Source organism: Ochotona curzoniae, unplaced genomic scaffold (genome assembly GCF_017591425.1).
Source record: "Ochotona curzoniae isolate NIBS_2020 unplaced genomic scaffold, NIBS_Ocur_1.0 patch193, whole genome shotgun sequence".
Lineage (NCBI taxonomy): Eukaryota > Metazoa > Chordata > Mammalia > Lagomorpha > Ochotonidae > Ochotona > Ochotona curzoniae.
The window spans coordinates 29,583-51,549 of record NW_024466743.1 but is presented as its reverse complement, the minus strand read 5'-3'; the positions used below and the strand labels follow the sequence as shown (position 1 = coordinate 51,549).

The 21,967-nt window shown below is 57.1% G+C and overlaps 1 protein-coding gene across 2 annotated transcripts in view; it reads left to right on the top strand.

Moving 5' to 3' along the window:
• The window catches only part of LOC121166656 (bone morphogenetic protein 7), a 61,882-nt gene that overhangs the window by 19,845 nt on the left and 20,070 nt on the right, over positions 1-21,967 (top strand). For both annotated transcript variants that reach the window (XM_040995883.1, XM_040995882.1), the window contains exon 2: positions 3,679-3,871. In XM_040995883.1, the coding sequence (XP_040851817.1) occupies positions 3,679-3,871 (193 nt within the window). The remainder of the gene's footprint in view (positions 1-3,678; positions 3,872-21,967) is intronic.

Sequence of the window (21,967 nt, the reverse complement as noted above, 5' to 3'; positions counted from 1 at the left end):
CTGGCTGTCCTGCATTGGAATCTACTAGAAAGAATGGTGAGCAAACAGCAAGCCAGGCCGGTCAGCACACAGATCCACATGGTTTTGGGAAGAAAGTTAGCTGCCAGGAACATGCCCAGGATGGATGTGGAGCTGAGGAGAGAAATGGGGGTCCTGGAGCAGGGACCATCCTCCCCCTTTCCACCCACTGCCCGCCTGCTGTGTTCCTGAACTTGGCGTGTGTGATGACTGCCCAGCATAATGTCGTTGGCAGGCGCTTGGGGGTGACCTGTGGCTAGTGTCTGCTTATAGACACAACATAGGGTCTCAGCTATGTGCATCCCCAGCCCCAAACACCCACCCCGGGCCTCAAACCTACAGCTCTGGAGGGGTCATCTTCCTGCTTGGGTGGAATTTCTTGTACTCAGCCTCTTTAAGAAGAGGGGTGGAGGCCGCAGGGGCTGGGCAGGGGTGAGGGAGGCATCCCTTAGTTCTTCAGGATGAGACAGCTCTGGGGTGCACCTGGGTGAGGGGTGCTGTGTGCACCGGGCTGCATGCGGAACTCACAGGCATTTTTGCTTTGTTTTATTTTGTTTTGCCACACTTTGGCATAAAAGCCGCAGCTGGGGCAGTTGCTAGCTTCAGTTTCACAGGTGCAGTCAAAAGGCGCCTCTCCTTAGTGCTGGGCCATTCGAGAACCCCCATCATTTTTTATGTCGGTGTCTCATCCTATTTCTCATGGCAGTGTCAGTGTGGCCTCTGTAGATGTAACCCCATCCATGGTATCAGAATGGCTTCATGGTAAAGCGGTCAGGGACTGCTGTGTGCTTTCCCTAGCTTCTAAAGGCCGCATGCTGTTGGCAGCTGTTCTAAGCTCCTTCATTGTCACATTTCAGATCCCTGTAGCTGCAAGCTGTGCGTCTCCTGCCAGGAGCAGGGCACCTCGCTCAGCCAGCTCGGTGAATTCCTGTATGTGCTGGCACATTCTGGATGAGCTGATCTGCTGGGGTGGCAGGGTGGGCAGCTCTTGGGATATCTGAAAAAACTTGGTTCTGGAGACTCAGCTCTGGCTTCTGGTTAGGATGTGGGCTGGGTTGATCCTGCTGGTTCCTTGAGCCTCCTTCCCCACAGGGAGCCAGGAGTCTGTCTCCCACCCTCACTGATGCTCAGAAACCTCGTGGGTGGGTCTGAACCTGGTGAAGACCCAATTGGAGCCAGGAGTGGAAGGTTCTACTGCTCTCCTGAGGGGTGGTTTCCTGGGAAGTGTCTATGTGCTAGTGAGCCCTTAGCTCCCGGCTCACGGTTGCAGCTGCAGGCGGAAGGGCGAGAGGCACTGCTGGGTCATGTGGGCACTCAGGCCTCTTGGAGTGGGAGGGTGTCTTTCCTGATGGGTGGGTGGGGGTCGTGGGCAGGGGTGCCCACCTAGGTAGACAGCTTGTTGTTATTGAGTGCACCTAGCGCTCTCTTGGCATGTTCCAGCCCAGACCTTCCCCTCTGAGGGTCAGTTTTGGGGTTGTTTGTGGCGTTTGTAGGGAAGGTCCTGGAGTTGACTGGGGTGTGACTGTCAACAAATGAGCAGTGATGAGCCCAAGTCTAAGCAAGGTCCTCCTCTGCTTCCCAGAGCTTGCTTTCCCTGGGGAGCCCCTCCCAGAGTGGCATCTGTGGACAGTCACACCGAGTTCTTTCGGGAAGCTTGGATGCTGTGGGTGTCAGGAAGGGTGGAATACAGCGGGTCGTGCCCCTGCCGTCTCCAAGCAGTAGAATGAGTCATCTCAGGGATGCCTCTTCGCACGAGCTCCTTTTAGAGACAGAGACCTTAGAATCCCAAGAACTTTAGGCAGTTGAGAAACTGTTTCTCTCCTACATGAAAGCAGGACAGATCCATCTGCTGCCCCCTACCCCATGTTTGTCATTGCACGCCATGGGCGTCACCTTGAGCAACGCACCTATGTTTGTGTCATGCTCATTCAAACATGACTCCATTGTTTGGTGTGATTTTTTTTTTCCCGATTGCTGAGATCTCAGCTTGAAAAAGGCAGGTCTCAGCGCAGATGTCTATGCTGCCAGTCAGCAGTGAGGTCTAAGCTGGCAGATGTCAAGCATAGCACTTCACCCAGGCTTGCCGAACACACAGAATGGGGTCATGACATGATGTTGGCAGCCATTTTGCTGCCCACTATTGTATTTCTTCTTCTTCCCTTTTGTTTTCTTTCCAAGTAAAGTCATGAACGGAAAGATCTAAATCCCCCCACTTCTCTTGCCCCTACTGTCTGTCCTGGCTTGTTCCTTTGGCAGACGTTGCCAGGTAGGTGCCCACGATGTGGTCTTCCCACCACTCTCTGGGGAAGGGGCATAGGACTAAGGGGAGGCACATAGTAGTTAAGTAACTTGGCCAAGGTGACACTGCTGGTGAGGACGCCCTGTGTTTCAACCTTAAGCCACCTGGCCTCTAAGAGTGTCCTCTGATTCCCCAGCTGCATGGTCACCCATAGTAAGCATTTGTCCTCCCTGCTGGTGGAGTCCCAGGCTGCTCCCCCACCCCGGGTTAGCCAGAGAGAAAGGAATGGATTGAGGAGCTGATACCCCAGGCCTAGAGTGAAGGTGGAGTGTGACAGGGTGACTAGGGGAACTCTGATGGGGCAGCGATGTGGGTGAGAACCCCACATCACCAAAGGAGGGGATTTGGAGACTTGGTAGGGAGCAGGCTTGGGTGGGAGGAGTTCTGGAATGGTTTTGGAAATGAACTAGGGGTGGTTTTGGTGTTCTACAATGATAGTTGGTGAGGAGGCCCTAGGTAATGAGCTTGCAGTTCAGAGAAGCATCTGGGCCAAAGAGGGGGTCATCTGTGTGTGGGGACCAGTTGCGTGTAGGGGACCCTTTGTATGTAGGGGCTGTCCACAGTGGGAGCCGTCCGCAGGTGGGAGCCATCTGCAGGTGGGGGTGGTCCACAGGTGACACCTGCAGGTGCCTTCCACAGGTGGGTCACACCATAGTGTCTGGGTGGGTGAGCTCTCTGGGGGAGGCTCTGATGTATGAAGAGGGTCAGGCCTGAACCTGCAGTGCGGTACCCAGTGTGCAGGGAGGGTTCATTGCCCTGGATGAGTCTGTATCCAGGTCTGAGAAGGGGCAGCCAGGAGCTGTGGGCACTCCCAGGGTTGCAGACCGCAGGAAGAGGAGGTCTGTGTGGTGGGAAGAGGTGCTGCTGAGTGCCGTCCCCTGCAGGTCCAGCAAGACCAGGGCCCCTGTTGCCTCAGTGTGGGTACTGGGGCTGCAGGTGGGAGCCCGCGCTGGAAGCCCTTCCCTGTGGTGCCAGGCTGGAGGCACTGACCGCGCCCTGAGGGGTCAGGGCTGGCTACTCCCTGAGGGGCACAGGGGTGGTCTCTGGGAATTACCGTCACCTTCTGGGTCTCCAGTCCCTGTAGTTGCATGTGTCCTTGTCTCCTTTTGAAGCTGTGGCTGTCCCCAGCCTTGCCCACTCTCCTTGTCAGGCAGCCCTGCCCTGTCCACTGCTCCCCTGACACACTCTTCAGAGCTCTCTGGTAATCTCGGTGGCATTCTGAAAGGGGGACTGCCCCGCTGTACTCTGGGGGCTCATGCCCGCGGTCACCACACACGCACTCTGCGCAAGAGGCCAGGCGCCGGACTGGAGGGCACAGCCAGTGCTAACGGGCCTGCTGCTGTGTCTGTCTCCCCTTGCAGTGGAACATGACAAGGAGTTCTTCCACCCGCGCTACCACCACCGCGAGTTCCGGTTTGATCTCTCCAAGATCCCTGAGGGGGAAGCGGTGACGGCCGCTGAGTTCCGGATCTACAAGGACTACATCCGGGAGCGCTTCGACAACGAGACGTTCCGCATCCGCGTGTACCAGGTGCTCCAGGAGCACTTGGGCAGGTGGGTGCTAAGGGGCGACTGGGGATGGGGACGGGGCGGGGACCGGCGGGGCCGGCTGGGATGTCTTCTAGAAGGAAGACGGCTGGTGAGTAAGCTGGCGAGAGGCATGGTGGGGAGCAGTGGGAGAGGGGAACAGGGGCTTCTGGTAGATCCTTCCCTGACTCCCCAACTCCAACCCAGTCTGTACTGTCAGCAGCCCCGGAAAGTGGCCTCTGGTGATAAAATGTTAGGGAAGCAAAACCTGAAGCCAACCTGGGCAGTGAACCCTCAGCCTCCCACGAGTCCCAAAGGATGGAGCGGGAGAAGCTGCTATTGGGAGACTAATTTCCAGGGACCCTTGACCTTCAAGGTCTGCTGGGAAGTCAGGAGACACAGTGAGGGCTGGGATGTCTCTCAGGCCCTGAAAGGCAGGGGACAGGCCTTGTGGGGTGGTGGCTGGGCGTTTGCATTCCCCAGGCTGCTGGCATTTCCCTGCTCCGAGGTCAGGACATGGGCACCAGTGGAGGAAGGCCGTGGCGCCTGTGGAGCGACCCTGTTCCTGCAGACACGGACGGGTCTCGCCCAGCCCTGCAGACCCTGGTGAACGCTCTGGAGTGTTTCTGTTGTCTCCTCTGTGTTCATGCTGGCTTCCACAGCCACAGTGGACACGACTGCTCCCCCAGCCTGGGGCTACCGTGGGAGAAAGCGGCCGCCTGAGGCCGTGGACCGGGTAGGGGAGCAGAGCTGCAGCACTGTGACTGTGAGTGTGTCAGACACACTCATGAACAACAGGGAGGAGAGTTCAGGAGCAGTGCAGACAGGCAGAGCCCCCGCCCCCCACCACCTGCTGAGCCACCGCTGCCCCCCAGCACACCCCACCCCAGCCCTGAGACGCCCCTCCCACAGCTCCCCAGGCCTCCCAGTGCTGTTGTATGTTTTGCACTTAAGAGCCCATCATGTGCTCCTGTGGCACCTTGACTTGGTCATCTGGATGGACACTGACCTGGCGTTCCCTGGCTCTGTGGTGACAGGCAGCACTGCAGTGGGCATCCTTGTCCACATACCTATGCACATGCGTGTCCATCAGATGGACTTTGAAGTGGGATTGTGGGGCTAGGCACCTTGTGGGTCACTTGCATAGATGTTGCTCACACCACCCCTTGGGGTTCTGCCAGTTTTTGCTCTCAGCAGCTGGAGCAGAGAGGGCTTGTTGCCTGCGTGATCCCTAATGCCCTGTCTTTCCCTAATGCCCTGTCTTTGTCATGGTCGTGGGCATCGAGGACGTCCACTGTGGTTAGGGCTGCATGAGTGCCCACACCTCGCTGTGTCTCGCATCACTGTCCCAGCTAGAAGAGGCCCAGGTGTGGAGCTGGGTGGCATTCCTTGGTTTTGCTTCTGAACGGGTGTTCCTTACATGGGAGGGCAGACAGCTTTGGTGGTCACCCATGAATGTCAGGCGTCCCCAGACTCAGTCCCAGGAGCTGTGTCCTGCCCCCAGACTCGGTCACCAGGAGAGGCCTGGAGTTTGTTGTTGGGTGCTGCAAATGTTGCCTCTGTGCCCTGAAGAATTAGGCCAGGACTTCTCTCTTGAAGGTGTGTCTGTCAGGGCGAGGCTGGTGCCCAGGAACCCTGGGTCAGGCGTGCCCCACTGGTCTCCTGGTGTAAGCCACGAGCCATGAGCCATGCCAAAGCCAGGCTGCCCACACCTGCCCCTCTGGAGGCCTCTCCAGGGGGTTGACCACGGGAGCTTGGTGGCTTTGAGCAAGTCCAGCTCCACATAGCTGGAGGGGTTGGAGGGGTCACCTGCACACCCCTCCAATCCCCGTGGCGCTGAGTGCCTCCTTCCCAGGTCAGAGCCTGCTCCCCGACCAGCAACACCCACAGGCACTGCTGTTGCTGCCAACGGCATCTCCACCCACTGCCTCCACTCCTCCCATTGGAGGGGAGGTGCTGGGGGCTCAGGGCAGCCTCGAGGAGGTCAAGGCTTTGGCCGTTATCAGGAGACGTGTGGGCTCAGGAGAGTCTTATTTGGGCACAGTGGACTCCTGCATGCCAGGCACGTCTCAGAACTTGGACAGTGTGGGAGCCAAGAAGCTAGGCTCCCGGGCTCAGGGGCCTCACCTGCCGTTTTGGCTGAGGGATGTGTGAGTTGCCAAGGACCCCACAGCAGGTGACTGGAGATGGCAGGTGTTTTGTTTCTCAGAATTCTGGACTGTTCTCTGCCCATGGAAGCCCTGCGCCCCTATGACCCGAGCTTCCTCCAACTCCTGCCAGCCACCACTGAGTCTTGGCATGTCCTGGCTCACAGGTGAATCCAGACTCTGTCCCTACTGCCACAGGACCTCTCGCCTTCACCTGGGTTTCGCCCATGGCTCCTTCCTTGCCTTGTGTTGGATGAGGGGCCAGCCTACTCCATAGGGCCTCATCCTAAGCTTTGGATCTCTTCCCCGATCAGACCACCCTGATGGAGGCCAAGGTGAGAACAGCTGCTTTAAGGGGTCCAGGTCCCCTGATAGTGGGAGGGAGGTGATGGGGCAGGATGCCTGGGGGCAGAGGAGGAGACAAGGTGAGGCAGGTGCTGTGGTTTGGGTTGTCATGGATGCCTTGCTGAGCTGGGGGTGTTTGACAAACAGATCTGGCAGGAGGAGAGAGGGTGTGTCACCAGTAACTGTGAAGGCCACATTCCCCAGGCTGGGCACGTAGCAAAGCCAGGGGAGGCCTGTGGGTCCAAGACCACCCATAAGCTACCTCCCACGTGTTTAGAAAGTACGAAGGCTCTGGCTGAAGGCAGCTGCATCAGGATGGTCCATTGCTGGCATTGTGGGCCCCTGGTGCCTCCTCCGCCCTGCCTGCAGGAGGGATCCCAAGGCTTGCAGGGGAAGGAGACGCTTGAGTCACTGTGGTTGGGACGGGTGGGACAGGCGTCCTTCACTCCTGTGCAGGTGGGCGGGCAGCCGGGGTGGGCCACACAGACATCAGAGATGGCAAAGTGGCTCAGATCTGCCACAGGTGACCCTTTGGTGGGGTTCTGTGCACCTGCCACTTGCTGGGCACTGGGCGCTTGTCAAAACTCTTCAGGCCCTGGCTTCATGAAGCTACCGTGAAGGCAGAGATGGTGGTGCAGGTTCCATGACCTGGCAAGTGGGAGGTGTAACAGTGGGCGTGGTAAGACCTGGGCAGTGAGAAGAAAAAAAGGGATCACTTTTGTAGTTTTCTAAGTGCTCTTCCGCATCTGAGAGAGCACACAACGCTGCTGTTTTCTCAAAGTGAAAACTCCTAAAGGAGGTCAGCTGGGCATTTTCTGGCCTGGTGGCCATGTTTCCGGCAGCTCTCACATGTAACTCTTATAAGCCAGTTGGTGTGAATCACCTCAGCTTGGGTTTGCTGCTCTGTGATGCATCACACAGAGCAGGTGGAATGCATGGGCTTTCTCAGGAGACTGGACAGCCAGCCAGCACCAGACTTTGGCCATCACTGCCTCTCCAGTGTGTTTCAACCATGCTGCCTCCCTCAATGTTGATTGCCCTTGGAGACAGAGCTGGGCTTCGGGGTTGACAGGGAGCCTCTCAATTAGATTGGGGGCAGGGAATGAATGTTGGCATCTCTTGACAGGCTGCTGGGGTGCCATATGAGTTCTGCTTGCCTCCCTGAGAAGGTGTGTGGGGCTCAGGGTAGAAGCAGGTGCATTGTAGCCCCCACAGCCCAGGCTGGCTTCGGGGAGGTGGCACATTGGATCCTCACTCAGCCTGGTCCTCCTCTGGACTTGCAAGTGACAGCCCCGTAGCTTGTGCCTGGGGACTTGGTGGCAAGATACAGGGCAGGTCTGAGTTGATCTTGGTGAAGGTGAGTGAGCTGGGCAGGGAACTGTCCTGGCCCCAGCACAGCTCTAGCTGGGGTTGAAGCTTGTTATTTGGTGCTTGCTCTGCAGCCATGTGCTAGATCCTTCACCTGTGTGTGAGCCTGGGCTACGACCCCATACATCTAGGCTCAGGTTCTGGCTCACACCACTGGTTTGCAGCCATGGGGTATGGCTGTGCAGCCCACATCAGGGGTTTCCTCACCTGGGCACCCTGCAGGTCAGGTGCTACCTCCCACACTATTTCTGGCTCCAACCATGCACCAGATCTCCTGGGGCTTAGGAGGCTCCTGGTACCCACGGTGAGGCAGGTGTGCTAGGTGCTGACATTTCCTCAAAGTGTGCCAGGGCCACAATTGTCAGTCTCCATGATGCAGGAAAGGGAATAGCTTGGGGTGGAGATCCCTCCAGCTTCTGGCTCTGGAGGCTTCTGGAAGCTTCTAGAGTCTTCTTACCACTCCTGAAGGCCTACGTGCCCAGTTCCACGTCTTCTGGCTTCCATGCCACTGCTCTGCACCTCTGCCCCAGGGCGGGAGTGCTCCTTAGAGGATGTGGCACCTCAGCGCCCAAGTGCCTCCTTGGAATGCCAGGTGGCTGCAGCCGCCAAAGCCCATGGGGATGTCCCTGGAGGTCACAGCCGGGGGGCAGGGCGACTTGACGCTTCTTCTTGCCACCCTTTCCTGGGCCCCACTCCAAACCCCATCTCAGCCGCTTGAGCCCGCTGTGCCCTGTGTTTTCTTGCAAAGTCCTCTCTGGAAAAAGCCTGTGCTCAGTGCCACACAGCCAGACAGAGCCAGGAAGCCACCGCGTCCGCCCTGCTAGTGCTCGAGCCGCAGACATGCGGCACCCTGCAGCCACATGCCCGCTGGCTTCCTGGCCCGTGGGTTGAGGCCATCTGCTGGGCTTGGGTGGCTTTGATCTTTTTGCCTTTTATTTTCTTCCATAATCCATCCCAAGCCCAGCTCTGCAGGGAGACTACGGGTGGTGGGTGGGGTTCTGCTTGCTGAGTGCTGGTGGCGCAGTTGCCTCATGCTCCCAGCTACGAGGTGTCGTCCCAGGTTCTTTGCAAGTGTTGAGTTGTGTGGGATCTGGTGAGCCTGTGTCCCCATGGGGTGGTCGGTCCTGCTGATCTCTAAGATGTGCCAGACTCTCAGCCTGCCAGCTGGAAGCAAGGACAAAGCCCACTCTGTGCTGCTGGCCCTTGACCTACTTCCTGTAACACCATTCCCCCTGCCAGTGGGGGCACTTGTCTGTCCTATTTCACAGAAAGGAAAACTGAGGTTAGCAGTCGAGACAGAGAAGCTTGCATCTTCGAGCTGTGTGTGTTTTCTCGCCCCGGCCGGTGGATATGTGTGTTCCCTATCAGTTGAGTAACCATGGGGCAGGTTACACTTTCCAGGCAGGGAATCAGGCAAGAAGGAAGGCAAGTGCCCTGCTCAGCGTGTCCCGGTTGTGCCGTGTGGCAGGGAGTTGAAGGCCGTGGGCATTGGAGGCACACGTGGAGCCGCCCTGGCCCTACTGCTTGGCAGTTGGAAGGATTGGGCAGCTGGCAGGCTCTGGCTGGACTCACTGAGCTTCATAGGAAACATCCAAGTGGGAGCCGTCAGGGGAGGCGACAGGCATCCGTGTGGCGGGAGCTCTGTCTGTTTTGGTTGCTGGCATATCCCGGTATGCCAAGAACCTGGCACACGGTAGCCACTCCGTAAACATCTGTTCTGAGCCTGGGATTGGGCCTTCCCATGAGCACATGGGCACCTCGAGGTCACGGACCCAGCTGTGTCCTGCACGGAGCCGTCCTGCGGTCCCACCTTGATGGTACCTGCTGGGCGAGTGGTTGTTGGCTGGAGTTTTGCCCTCTTGCTAGTCAGTTGGTCCCAGCGCACTCTGCAGCATGCTCTCGCTCTGAGAACTGTAACCCAAGAATGCGTTGTTTGCAACCTTTTTCAGCATCTGAGCTCCATTTCCAACAAGTGAAAATTGCCCATAATTATACTGCTTTCCATCCTTTGGAAGGCTCCCTGCGATGATTGTAATTACATTATTTGGAGCCTGTGGGCCAGCGAGGACCCCAGGGTGGGGACTGACACCGGCTGGTGGGCTGTGGCCTGGGCCCTGCTGGAATGCACCCTGGGAAGAACGGGGCTGCAGGACAGGCTGTGCGCACCACTTGAGCCAGCGCTTTCATTCCAAGGAGCACTTCATGCTTGGCCCCAGACCTCTGCTTGCCTATAGGAGCCTGTTTTTCCAAATGTATTCACATCTGTGTTTCATATCAGGGCCTGTAATTGCTTTAGCCTTTTTTGGCAGGAGACAAAGAGAATTAATATTTTTCAATTTGGTCCTAAGCAGTCATCTGTAGCTGGGAAGGAAAAGGCCTGCCTGAATGTTAACTGCAGGGATGGGCAGTGTAGGTTCACCGGGAAGGTCTTTTAGCTTTTAAAATGTTTTTATTTGAAAGTTTGATTTTACTTATTTGAAAGGCAAAGTTAGGGAAAGACACAGATCTTCCATCTACTGGTTCACTTCCCAAACGGCTGCCAATGCCGGGGCTAGACCGGACTGAGGCCAAGGGCCGGGAGACTGCTCCCGGTCTCCCACATCGGTGCTGGAGCCTAAACATTTGGGCCATTCTCTGCTGCTTTCCCAGGCACGTTAGCAGGGAGCTGGGTCAGAAGTGAGGACTGGACTGAAGCAGCCAGGACTGGAACCGGTGCTCCTGTGGGATGCTTGCCCCCAATGCCACAACACTGGCCCTTGCCAGGGACACCTTTTAAAGGAGGCTGCCATGGCTAATGAAGTTGTAGTTGATTTGAGTCCAGGCCAGAAGTAGGCAGCCAGATAGACGCTCAGACTTTTCCCATGCACTGGTTCTTCCTCTGCCACCTAGCCATCCATGCACTGGTTCTTCCTCGGTCACCTGGCCATCCTCAGCAATGCCTGTGGAATTCCCCTTTGCCTCTCCAGGAATGGAGGAGAGAAGGCTGACTCTTGCCCTATCGTGCACCCCATTCTCCCTCTGGAACCAAGGCAGGCATTGCTAATCAAGCAGTTTCCTTCCTGCGGAGCCAGGCTCTTCCTGAACCCTCAGGAAGCACCATGCCTGAGCTAGGCATTGCTAATGGAGTGAGGTTGCCCTCGAGGGAAACCTGCTGACCGCTGGTCTGAGGTCAGGTCTGTCCAAAGCCAGCCCTGCCTTGAGACAGTGTGGCTGTGAAAGCTGGACTAAGGAAGGATTGGGAGAGGACAGTCCCACATAGTGTCCCCAGATGGTGTCTGTAGGGGTTCTGGGACAAAATATCACCCCCACCCTAGCCGAGGTACAGAGTTTCTGAGCCACAGCAGGATGCTAAGCAGTGACTGTGGTTCTGTGGTTTGGATAATAGTTCAGGGTTCCAAAAAGGTCCCCGTGTCACAGGTTTGATAACCCAGAATTCTGTTTATAGATGAATAGACATTAAGACATTTTCAGTGTCTACAGGTGGAGCTGCAGCGAGCAGTGGGCAGCTTCTTGGAGAGGCATGTGAACATAGGCTGTGAGTGCCCTGTCCCTCTGTTTCCTGGCTCCACATGCCACTCCGTACATGCACATAACCCTCACTGATCACCTGACATATGGAGTGTCCGATCTCGGCCTATAGGCCTTTATGGCAGGGCCACAGGCATTTTCCTTAAAAGCTGGCCGCCTTCCTACTGGTCTTCACCTGTACCTACCCCCAGCACCACTATAGTACCCGACTCCTGTGCTTCGGGCCAGCACAGGGGCACCCAGGGTTGGTTACTATGTGAGCCACCTGGGAAGAGGTTGAAAGAGACCGCAGTGCACAGCCCAGGCAGGGCTGGAAGCCTTGGTCACTGAGGTTTCAAGCCCAGTCTGGGCGCTGGCGGCGTCCTTTGCAGGGCTCCTAGTGTGGGCAATGACGTCAGCCTACGCCTGCCTTCTTCTGCGTGCCTGTCATCTGTGCTTCCGGATTGCTGTGATCTGTGACTTCAGCCTCATGCCCAACTGTCCCTGTGTGTGTGTGGATGCACGGGGAAGCCAGACAAACAACGGCAAATGTGGCCTCTTTGGGGCCTGTGGGTGGGGTGCGTTCACTGTAAAGAAGGACCCACATTGGTGCGTCTGCAGGCATGATGTGTTCACTTCTGCGTTTCCCTCCCTGTCCAGCTTCTGCTCCAGGCCCTTCCCTGGACGCTCGGGGATTTCAGGCATTGGTGGGCTCAGGATGGCTCTCTGGGGCCTTCTCGGAACTCCCACAGGATAAAAGCAGCAGGGGAAGCAGCATCTGGTGCTCTGAATTTGGGGCTTTGTTTGGGCTAGCCCCATGCGGTTTGATTCTGTCTGTGACGCTGAGCAGTGGAGGTGAGCACGGCTCCCAGGCCCCAGCGTGAGCACCTGGCTTGCCCCAGGGTTCTGTACATTCCAGCCACTTCTGACTTGTGCTGTTTTCAACTCTTGATGGGTTTGTCGGTATGTAGCCCCGTGGTGAAGGCGAGCAGCATCTGTAGTGCCATCACCCCCATGGTGTCTCTTCCCTGTGAGTTTGTGCCACTTGTTTCTGGTGAGCTTGACAGTCAGCCAGTTTGATGGTGAGTTCACGGCTGTGGAGTTCTGTTGCCTGGTCCACTCCCCGAATGGTTGTGACAGCTGAGGCTGGGCCCTGTCAAAGGCAGGAGTCAGGAGCTCTTCCCGTGTCTCCCATGTGGATAGCAGGAACTCAAGAACTTAAGCCATCCTTTGCTGCCTCCCAGGCACATTAGCAGGGAGGGAGCTGGATCGGAAGTGGAGTAACCGGGGCCTGAACTGGAGCTCTGCTAGGAGATACAGATATCTCAAATGGCAGCTCAGCTGTATCGCAGTGCTGACCCCACGGCAACGCCCATCCTCTGCCTGGACATACAGGCAAGTGCTGGACATGTAGGCAAGTGCCTACAGTTCCTGGATGCTCAGCCCGCAGCCCTTGGCATCCATGCACAGCTGGACGCAGCACATGGCATTGCTTGTTGAAGGGAGGCTGGGTCAAAAGAGCTTATTCCCACGTTAAGTTTTTCCTTTTCTCTTCCTCCGGGCCTGGGTAAGTCCTGATGTTTTGTTCTCCTCTGTGTTGGAATTTGGGATTTGGGCTCTCTGCCTGCTTCTTAGAGGTTGGGTAGCCACGTCCTGGAAGCAGGCAGTTGGTAGACAGAGTGATTCGAGTCAGGTTTGCTGTGGGACTAAAAGCTAAACCTGGAAGCCTTCCTGGAAACCTGTGGTTGACACAGCAGAGGCCCCAGTGGAGGGAGGTCTCGGGTGCGTTTTCCTGCAGAGCCCACCTCAACATCCTACAGCTCCAGAGGTCACTCACAGGATGTGCCTGGTTACATCCCCGGGGTCCAAGTCCCCGAGAGCCAGTGGCCTGAGGTGACTGACCAGCGGACCCCTTTCTCACTGTGGCAGGCATGTTCTGTCTGCAGCCCCAGCCCTCAGGCCATCTTGGTGGGGTTCCGCTGGGAGTCTAGGAAGCAACCCTTCCAGCAGCTCACATCAGCTTCCCGGGGTGAGCTTGACTGATCCTGTGAGTTGTGCTGGCTTTGACCTGGGGTTGGGCCGCAGACTGGCAGCTTCTCGGCCAGTTTTCTCCCTGCAAGGGGACCCTGCTCGGCTGCCCTGATAGACTCCCTGGGCTGTTGGGGCCCTGAGGGCAGGGGGTAGTGATTAACCTCACAGGGTACTGGTGGGCTGGGCTCCCAGATGCTCACTGTTCCGTGTTAGGGCTGTTTTCCATCTCATCTCCTCTTCCCACCCTGCCCCCGTGCGCAGGGTTCCTGGTCACCTCTCTGATCAACCCTTTGCTGTGAGGTGCGTGACTCAGATCTGCTTCTGGGGGGTCCTCAAGACATGACAGAGACTGGGAGCGTCTGCCACACAGGGCAGCCAGCGGGAGCTGTGGCGGGAGGCACGTAGGCACCTGGCACATCTCCTGGCACCCAACAAGTGCCTAACAAGTGGGAACTGTTTCCGTAGCTGTCCCTTGTCCTGGCGCCACCCTGGATTAAAGAAGCGAGGGTCGGGCTGAAACCTAGACACCCCCTCCACCCTGCCCTGGTCATGGGAATTCTTGCGTTTAGGAATCCGACCGCTTGCTTCTGCCTGCAAACCCCGCGGTTAAGTTCATTTCCTCTGCCCGTTGTGTGCGCCTCTTTCCTGTCTCTGTGTTTGGGATCCTAAAACAGCCTGTGGTCCTGTCTCTTTTAAGTTGGGCAGCTGACCCAGCATGCGGCCTGTGTTCGGTTGGTTTGTTTATTCCTTGAGTGTGCGTGGAAGAGGCCGAGTTGGCCGCGTGGATTCTATTTTGGTCTGGAGCTGGAGGCTGGAGGAAATGAGGCAAACAGGGAAAGTCTAGAAAGCTGAGTGTCCCAGCCCAGTGGCCCGCCTGTCTCCGTGAAGCCAAGCACCCGCCTGCCCGCCCATGGGGCTTTCCCAGGACACTGAGCGCTCCCCACAAGCCTTGGTTTCTCTGAGGGATCCGTGTGATGGCGTGGTGGTCTGCAGCACAGCTTTTGTGCCTGGATTCCAGTGTACCACGTGGGCCCACTGCCATGGCAGGTTCCACAACAAGGCCCTGGGTTCAGGGAACCAGTGACGGCCGTGCCCAGGGCCCTGGGTTCAGGGAACCAGTGACGGCAGTGCCCAGGGCCCTGGGTTCAGGGAACAGGTAGGGCAGGAGGTAGGTCTGAGACCTGCTTTCTTCCCAGCCCTGACTCTGCCCCAGGAGATCCTCTTGGTTTTTCTTGATGTATGGAAAAAGGGCGTGCCTGGTCCAGTAGCCCAGCTGTGGCAGAGGAGTTGTGGAGGTGCCCGGGGGCTGCTTTGGGCTCCTGCCAGCAGATAGCAGTGTCTATGGCAGGACAGGCAGGTTGAGACCCCCGGCAACTGGGAGGCAGCAATCCCAGCTTTCATCATAGCTCCCGAGAGGGACCATGGAACCCCCTTCCCCCACAGCTGGACAGAAGTCACCAGCACATGTGTTCATGGCAGCAAGCAGGCAATGGCCACGAGAAGCTCCAACTCCTATGGGGGACAAGAGTGCCTGCAAGTGTGCCCTCTGACCTGGGCTGCAGCCTGTGGACTTGGGCTGTGTGGTGCCAGGGGCTGTGCTGTGGGGGTGTCGGTGGGCATCTCCCTGGGGAGCTGGAGGATGGGGGGAGGAGTGGTGTTGCAGCAGGGGAAGAGCATGCACGGAGGCCAGTGTGGGCTGGAGTGTGGCAGGCAGGAGGGCCTGAGTAGGGCTCGGGTGGGAGGATGATGTGCCTCTGGGGGGCGGGGGAAGCCCTCATGGGCTCATCTTGGGGCCTCATTGCTCCAGGCAGGGCTTCCCAGGTTGGACCCTCCGTCATCACTGCCCATCCTTCCTGTGCAATTCCCAGCAAAGTGTGAGACTGTCCTGGTCTGTCTTGCTTTCTCCCCTAAGAACATGAAAGGTTTTAAGGCAGATGCAGCCTAGTTCAGCCTGTGCATAAGCTGGGAACCAGGCTGGGGTGTGGAGTGAGGGGCATGGGCAAGGCAGGGGTGTGGAGTGAGGGGCATGGGCAAGGCGAAGTGTGAAGTGTGACCTCGGTGGGGCTGAGCAGCAGCTTGCACTCCACCGTCACGGTCGTCCCAGCCCGCACGGCAGGTGCCTTGCAGATGTCGGAGCGCTCCAGGCTGGCTCCGTGTACACCTGCGCACACTCCTGACCTTCTCTGTTGTGGGAGACCCCAGGCGTGTGGCAGGGGTTTGCTCAGTGTCAGGCCTGTTCTCTGTAGGCATCTCCACCCACGATGTGGACGAGGCCTGTTGGCTTTGGTGCAGAACTTGCAGCACAGTGGAAGGTTCATACCTGTGCTGGTCTTGGGGCTGTGTCACACAGTTCATCTGGCCCTCAGAACAGGCTCTCACATTCAGGAAACTGATGGACAGAGGTGGACTATCCAGCTGGGATTCTACCTTAGGAGCTGCGATGTTCACACCGTGGTCACACAAATGACCATCCTGGGGAATGTCACCATAGACACCATGGGGATCCAAGCCAGCCCTCTGATGGGGCAACAGCCTCCCAGTGTTGGCTGGAATCCTCAGGGGGTCCCCCAGGGTGACAGGACTCTGAGCCCCTTACTGGGCTGATGAGCAGCCTGCAGGGAGCATGCAGCCCCAGAGCCATTTTGCGCTCTGAGCCTCCTGCTGTCCTCTTGTGCAGTTCTATCAAGGAGAGGTGATTTCCAGGCCCTCAGCAAGTGGCAGACCCTTCCCCCTGCTACTAGGAGAGCAGGGACACAAAAGCTCAGGGTGGCTGTCTGCCCCCTGACTGTGACATCACCAGACTGCGATATGCTTGCCCACCCTCCTCCCACCGAGAGCTTTGGCGGGCCCTGCCTGAGAGAAGGGGGCTGGTGGTGTGGGGGTGAGCCGGGCACCACAGGCAGTGCTGCAGAGCCAGGGCGAGCAGGTGTGGCTTGTCCAAGCAGATCTTGTTCCTGCACCCAAGCACGGTGGGCAGTGTCTGCGGACTGAGGCCTGATCTTGACTGTGACAGCGAAAGCGTTTTCCAGCACACACCCCAGGTCCTGACCTTGGAGTCTGCTTGGCGCTCAGCCGGCGGCAGCAACCAAATACACTGACACTCTCTCGGGTCTCCGGAGCCCGTAGCTCACGCATCAGAGCTCCAGTCTGCTCCTGGCCCCCAGCTCCAAGGGCATGGTTGACACGGGAGTCCTGCCCACTGCCCAGGGCCCAGGGTTCCCTGAACTGGGCAAGTGCCTTCCCCGGGGTTGGTGGGGTTCCATCTGGAAGCTGTGTGGGGATCCTCTTCCTCCATGAGCAGGATGTGGGTGGGGCCCTCAGGGTCAGTCTCTGAATAACCTCTAAGTAGTCTAGAAGCCAGAAAAAAAAGCTCTTTTTCCACCTTCCCACGTTCGAGATGTTAAAATATCCATTTTTCCAACGTGGTCGATCTTTCCAGGGAAAGGCGGGTTGGGAGACACCGGAAATGAACCCTGACACGAGGGGCTGTTCCTGCCAGGATTAGATTTCAGTGGTCAGGGAAGGGGAGTGCCTGGTGGGGGGGTCCCCCCCCGGGGGTCTCCACCCCTCCCAGTGGTTCAGTCCTCATGCTGCTGGTTACGTAATAATAGTCCCTAGGCAGGAGAGTGGGGGTGGTCACGCTCTGCAGTGCTGGGTTAGGGGAACCTGGTGTCAAGCACTGCGGAAGCTTGCTGGGTCTCTTTCTGGCATTTCTTTCCTTGAGAATCAGGGCCAGGAAGGGATGGCGGGGGACATTAGGTGGAAAGGTGCGAGGGACCTCGGTGGAGGGGTGTGACCGCCTGGCCAGGTTTATTCCACTGCTCAGGTTACACATTGTGAGGGATGCCCTGTGCAGCCGGAGGTCTTCTCGGACTAGGGAGAGCTTGCTTGAGTGGACACGGGGGACCCCAGGTGTGGGCGCTGCCCCAGAGTGGATGGCGTTGGTATCCCACCATCTGCCCTCATGTTCTCTGTGCACCTGTGTCCCATGGCACAGTGTGTTACACGACGACTGTGACACCAACATCCTGTCTGGGAGTGGCAGGGCCATGCCCGTTCCAGCCACTGCACTTCCCATCCAGCTCCCTGCTAATGTGCCTGCTGTGGCAGTAGATGATGCCCAAGCGCTTGGGCCACTGCACCCATGTGGAAGAGCTGGATGGAGTTTGAGGCGCCTGGCTTCTGCCTGGTTCAGGCCTAGTTCTTGAACAAAGAGTGGATGGGATATATTTTCTTTCTCTCTCCCTCTCCCCAGCCCCGCCCTCCCTTTATGTGTGTGTGTGTCTCTTTCTCAGTCATTTGTCTCTTAAGGAAATAAGTATTTAAAATCAATTTAAAAAGAAATGTGAATGACTTAGTAACTTAGTGCTGTGTTCTAAATGGGGCCTTAGCTTGGCCTCAACCATTGAAAAAAAAATACAGCCGTATTGAAAAGCAATTTGCGTGCATACCCTTGACTCTTAGAAGGGAGATGGTGATTTGGAGGTTTTGAATGGGATCTGAATCCCTCACCATGAACAAATGTCAGCAGTCTTCCTTCTCCCAGAAGGAAGTGCCATCCCCATCAGCAGACACCTGCACTTCCTCCCTCCTTAGCTGTTGGTGGCCCTGAACCCCGACTCCAGGAGTTCACTCGCTATGGGGTCTGACTTCTTCTACTTTTTTTTTTTGTAAATATTTTAAAATTTAATTTGGAAGGCAGGGTTATGAGGGTAGAGGCGAGGGAAACATCTTCCACCTACTGGTTCATTCCCAACATCGCCACGGTGGCCAGGGCTGGATGAAGCCCAGTCCAGGAGTCTGGAACTCCATCCTGGTTTTCTGTGTGGGTGGGAGAGGTCTGAGTGCTCAGGCCATCCTTGTATTGCTTTCCCAGGCACCTTAGCAGGAAGCTGGCTAGGAAGTGGAGCAGTTGGGACTTGAACCGGTGCTCATACGGGATGCTGACATTGCAAACAGCAGCTTTATCCACAAGGCTACAATGCCAACTCCCTCCTGTGACTTTGTTGTTGTTGTTTGTTTTTAAAGATTTATTTATTTTTATTGGAAAGGCAGATGTATAGAGAGGAAGATCTTCCATCTGATGGTTCACTCCCCAAGCAGCTGCAATGGCTGGAGCTGAGCTAGTCCGAAGCCAGGAGCCAGGAGCTCCTTCTGGGTCTCCCACACAGGTGCAGGGTCCCAAGGTTTTGGTCTGCTTTCCCAGGCTGCAAGCAGGGAGCTGGATAGGAAGTGGGGGCTGTCAGGATTAAAACCAGCACCCATCCATGTGGGATCACAGTGTGCTCAAGGCAAGGACTTTAGCCACTAGGCTACTGCACCTGGCCCCCCTCCTGGAACTTTTAACATAATTATTTCAAGGTCCCTCTGGGTCCTAGCAGGTGCCTGTGCTTCCTTTCATGGCCCATCGTGGTAAGGATCTACCCTGTTGTTTATCCATGCATCAGCTGGAAGTCTCGTTCCCCTTCAGTGACTGCTGTTGTTAGCAGTGCTGTTGTGAAGGTGGTTGTTTGTGCACGCCATCTTCTTAGGACACCGCTGTTCATTTCCTTGGGTCATGTGAGCAAGCCGTCTTTCTGGAATCTGGAGGACTGTTTCAAGGTAGCTTTACCACGCCTCGTGTGTGGGGTGCCATTGCCCTGCATGCTCGCCCGTGCTGGCTCCTGTCTCTGACTTCCCTAGCCGTCTCGGAGGGTGGGTGGTGCGGTGTGTCCGTCTCGGAGGGTGGGCGGTGTGTCCGTCTTGGAGGGTGGGTGTTGCTGTGTGTCCATCTCAGAGGGTGGGCGGTGTGTCTGTCTCGGAGGGTGGGCGGTGCGGTGTGTCCGTCTCGTCTCGGTGGGTGAGCAGTGCTGTGTGTGTTCTGACTTCGTCCCCTGTCTCGTGCTGGGTTGCCGGTCATCAGACACCTTTCCTCACATGAGCCTCTTTCATTTGCCCGGCCAGCTTGTCAAGGAAGAAATTACGGTGATAATTTGGTAATGTTAGTAAAATTGCAGTCTGTAGCCAGCTGGGGTTAGAGCAGGGAAAGCCCTTTGTTCCTGCGGTCCGTTTTGGACTGCGGTGCTTTGTGTGTGGAGTTGAGCGGGTCGGGTTTCCCAGGGCACTCACATCCTGCTCGTGCTGTTTCGTTGCACCTGCTGCTTTGCACGCATCCCCCTTGGCAGTGGTGGGTTGTGGGGACTTTGAAGCAGCGGGCATGAGGCTCTGTGCCTGGGACCCTGTAGTGACCCTCGGGTGGGTGGCTGGGTTTCGGGTTTTCGGTTATAAACAGTGTTGGCTGTTGTTTGGGTTGTCTATCTCTGGAGCCAGCCACCCACACATAGTGGCTTGGAACAACAATCATTTTATTGCTCAGGAATTTGGGCTGGGTCTTCTGTCTTTGTAGTGTCTGCTGTGGTCACCGGTGATGCCTGGGGCCTGGCTGGGGCTGGGCTGCCGAGGTTGGCGCCTCACCTGGGGGTTGGTGTGGTTTCCCCTTTGTGGACCCCAGTCCTTTGGAATGTCTGCCTGCTTCCCTTCCATGTGGTCACACTCATCAGCAGTACAGTCAGAATTCTGTTTTTAAGACTTAGTCACTTTCTTATTGGAAAAGGAAAGTGATCAGAAGGAGGGAGAGAAGGAAGGAGGGAAACGTACGGGCCGTTTCCCAAAGCGCAACAACAACCCTGGCTGGGCCAGGCCAAAGTCAGTAGCCCAAAGCCAGCAGCTTGGAACTCTGGGCCTCCCACATTGGTGGCAGGGGCTGTCCTCTGCTGCCTCTCCAGGTACATGAGCTGGGAGCCAGCTCCCAGCTCAGAGACAGAACTCCCAGGTGGAATGCCATTGTCACAGGTGGCAGCTTAGCCAGCTGTGCCCAGGCCAGCCCCCACAGTCTTGATTTGGTGTTTGACTTCCAGGACTGCCAGGACTCTGCTCAGCCCTGAACCCAGGTCTGGCAGGGTTCCCCAGGTCACCACTGGTCACAAGGCCCCTCCAGCTGGCGGAGTGGGGGAACAGCAGCCCCCTCCAGCCCTGTGTGAGCGAGGTGTGTGAGTTTCCAAGATGGGAGGAAATGGCGGTGGCTGTGCTGGTGGCAAAATCTCACACAACTGCCAGATGCCAGATCTTGCCCACCTGTCTGATGGGTTTTGGAGTCCACAGTGAAGGTTTTCTGAAGGCAGGTGTGTGCACGGCAGGGGGTGGATTGGAGGCTTGGCACTGTCCCATCGCCTCCATAGTGAAGCCATGAAAAGTCCCTGTCCTGGAGTGGCCTGGGGTGCAGCTGGGAGCAGGTCCTGGGGCAGCCCGGCAGGACCCTGGGTGCCCTCTGGATCCCCAGTCCTTGAGGAAGAGGGCAACTTCTGTTTCTCAGCAGGGGAGAGTGGCTCCGGGGTGAGCTTTGTCCATTGCCCCACTCCTGTGTTCTCTGCCACCGTGCCGTGGGATGGCATGCGTCATGTAGGAGTCAGTGGCTTCCTGTGTTGCTTTTGTCCCCAGGGGCCTGACAGGGCCACAGTGGCCCATCGTCTTGAGTCAGCTTTCCCAGCTCTGCCACCCACAAGGTCTTTTGCAGGGGACAGTGGCGTCGCCTCCCTGGCCCTTGCTTTCCTTATCTGAACCGGGAAACAGCTGGTCCTTCCAGCACGTAGGGCTGTCGGGGAGATTCAGAGGGGAAGCTTGGAAAGCACCTACATTTTCAGGGGTGACAAAGGTGAAAGAAGGCATTTCACTTCCTGGGGGCCCTTCCCCCACCACGCCTCAACCACCTCTGCTCTCTCCTGGCCTGGGTCACACAGGCCACTGTATTTAGTGTCACTACAAATGTCACAGAGCCCGGAGCTCTCCTGCCCACATGGACTCTTGGAAGTTGTTGGAGGCAGCAGCTCCTGCTGCCCACTTGCCCAGCTGTTGACCTGCATTGGCTGCTCGTCATGGCTCCAGGCCCCTCTTCCTGGGCGGGGATCTCCCCTTCTCAGGGAGGCTCCCCTCTGCCAGACCTGCAGAGGTAGGGATGGCTCTCTGAAGTTGTGCTCAGAACACAGTACAGACTCCATGACTTGGAGGCGAGGAGCCAACATCTTCACGTTGAATCATGGGTGAGTCAGCGCCAGCCTGTCACATCCGGCCCTGGGTGTCCTGGCCTGCAGCGCACCATGGTTAGTATCGCCTGGCAGGGCGCACTGTGTTGAAAGGCCGCATGGAGTTCCCTGGGTGACCATTCATTGTTTGATTGTCTGTGATGGCTTGCCCTGAGAGCTGATCACATTTTCCTGTAAACACCAATTTTCCAGCAAAATCACTCCCCAGGTTTGTGACTTCTGTGCCGTGGGCGTTGCCGACAGGGCCCCCGGAGCTCCCCGGAGGCTGAGTCAGGAGGAGATGTTGACCTGGGGTGATGGCCTTTGTCTCCACTGTGCTGTGCAGAGCAGCTGGCTGCTACCAGGGCCGTGCTGGAGGTCCCCTGGCCTGGGACAGTCACCCAGAGATGGAGGTGGAGGGACACTCATGTTTGCAGTTGAAGTTCCACGTAGATATCCCTCACATTGATTCCCAGTCGGCCTCTGTCTGGTTGTTGGGAAGAAATAGACCTCAGTGGTCATGAACTGTGATCTTGGGATCTTGATTCCATTTGAACTTGGACATCTAATTTGCAGTCTTCAGGGGTTTGTGTAGCTCTCAGGAGTCTGCCCAGGTCACCTCCCCGTGTTAAAGCCAGGAACGCCTCTCGCAGGGCTCACGGCTGGCT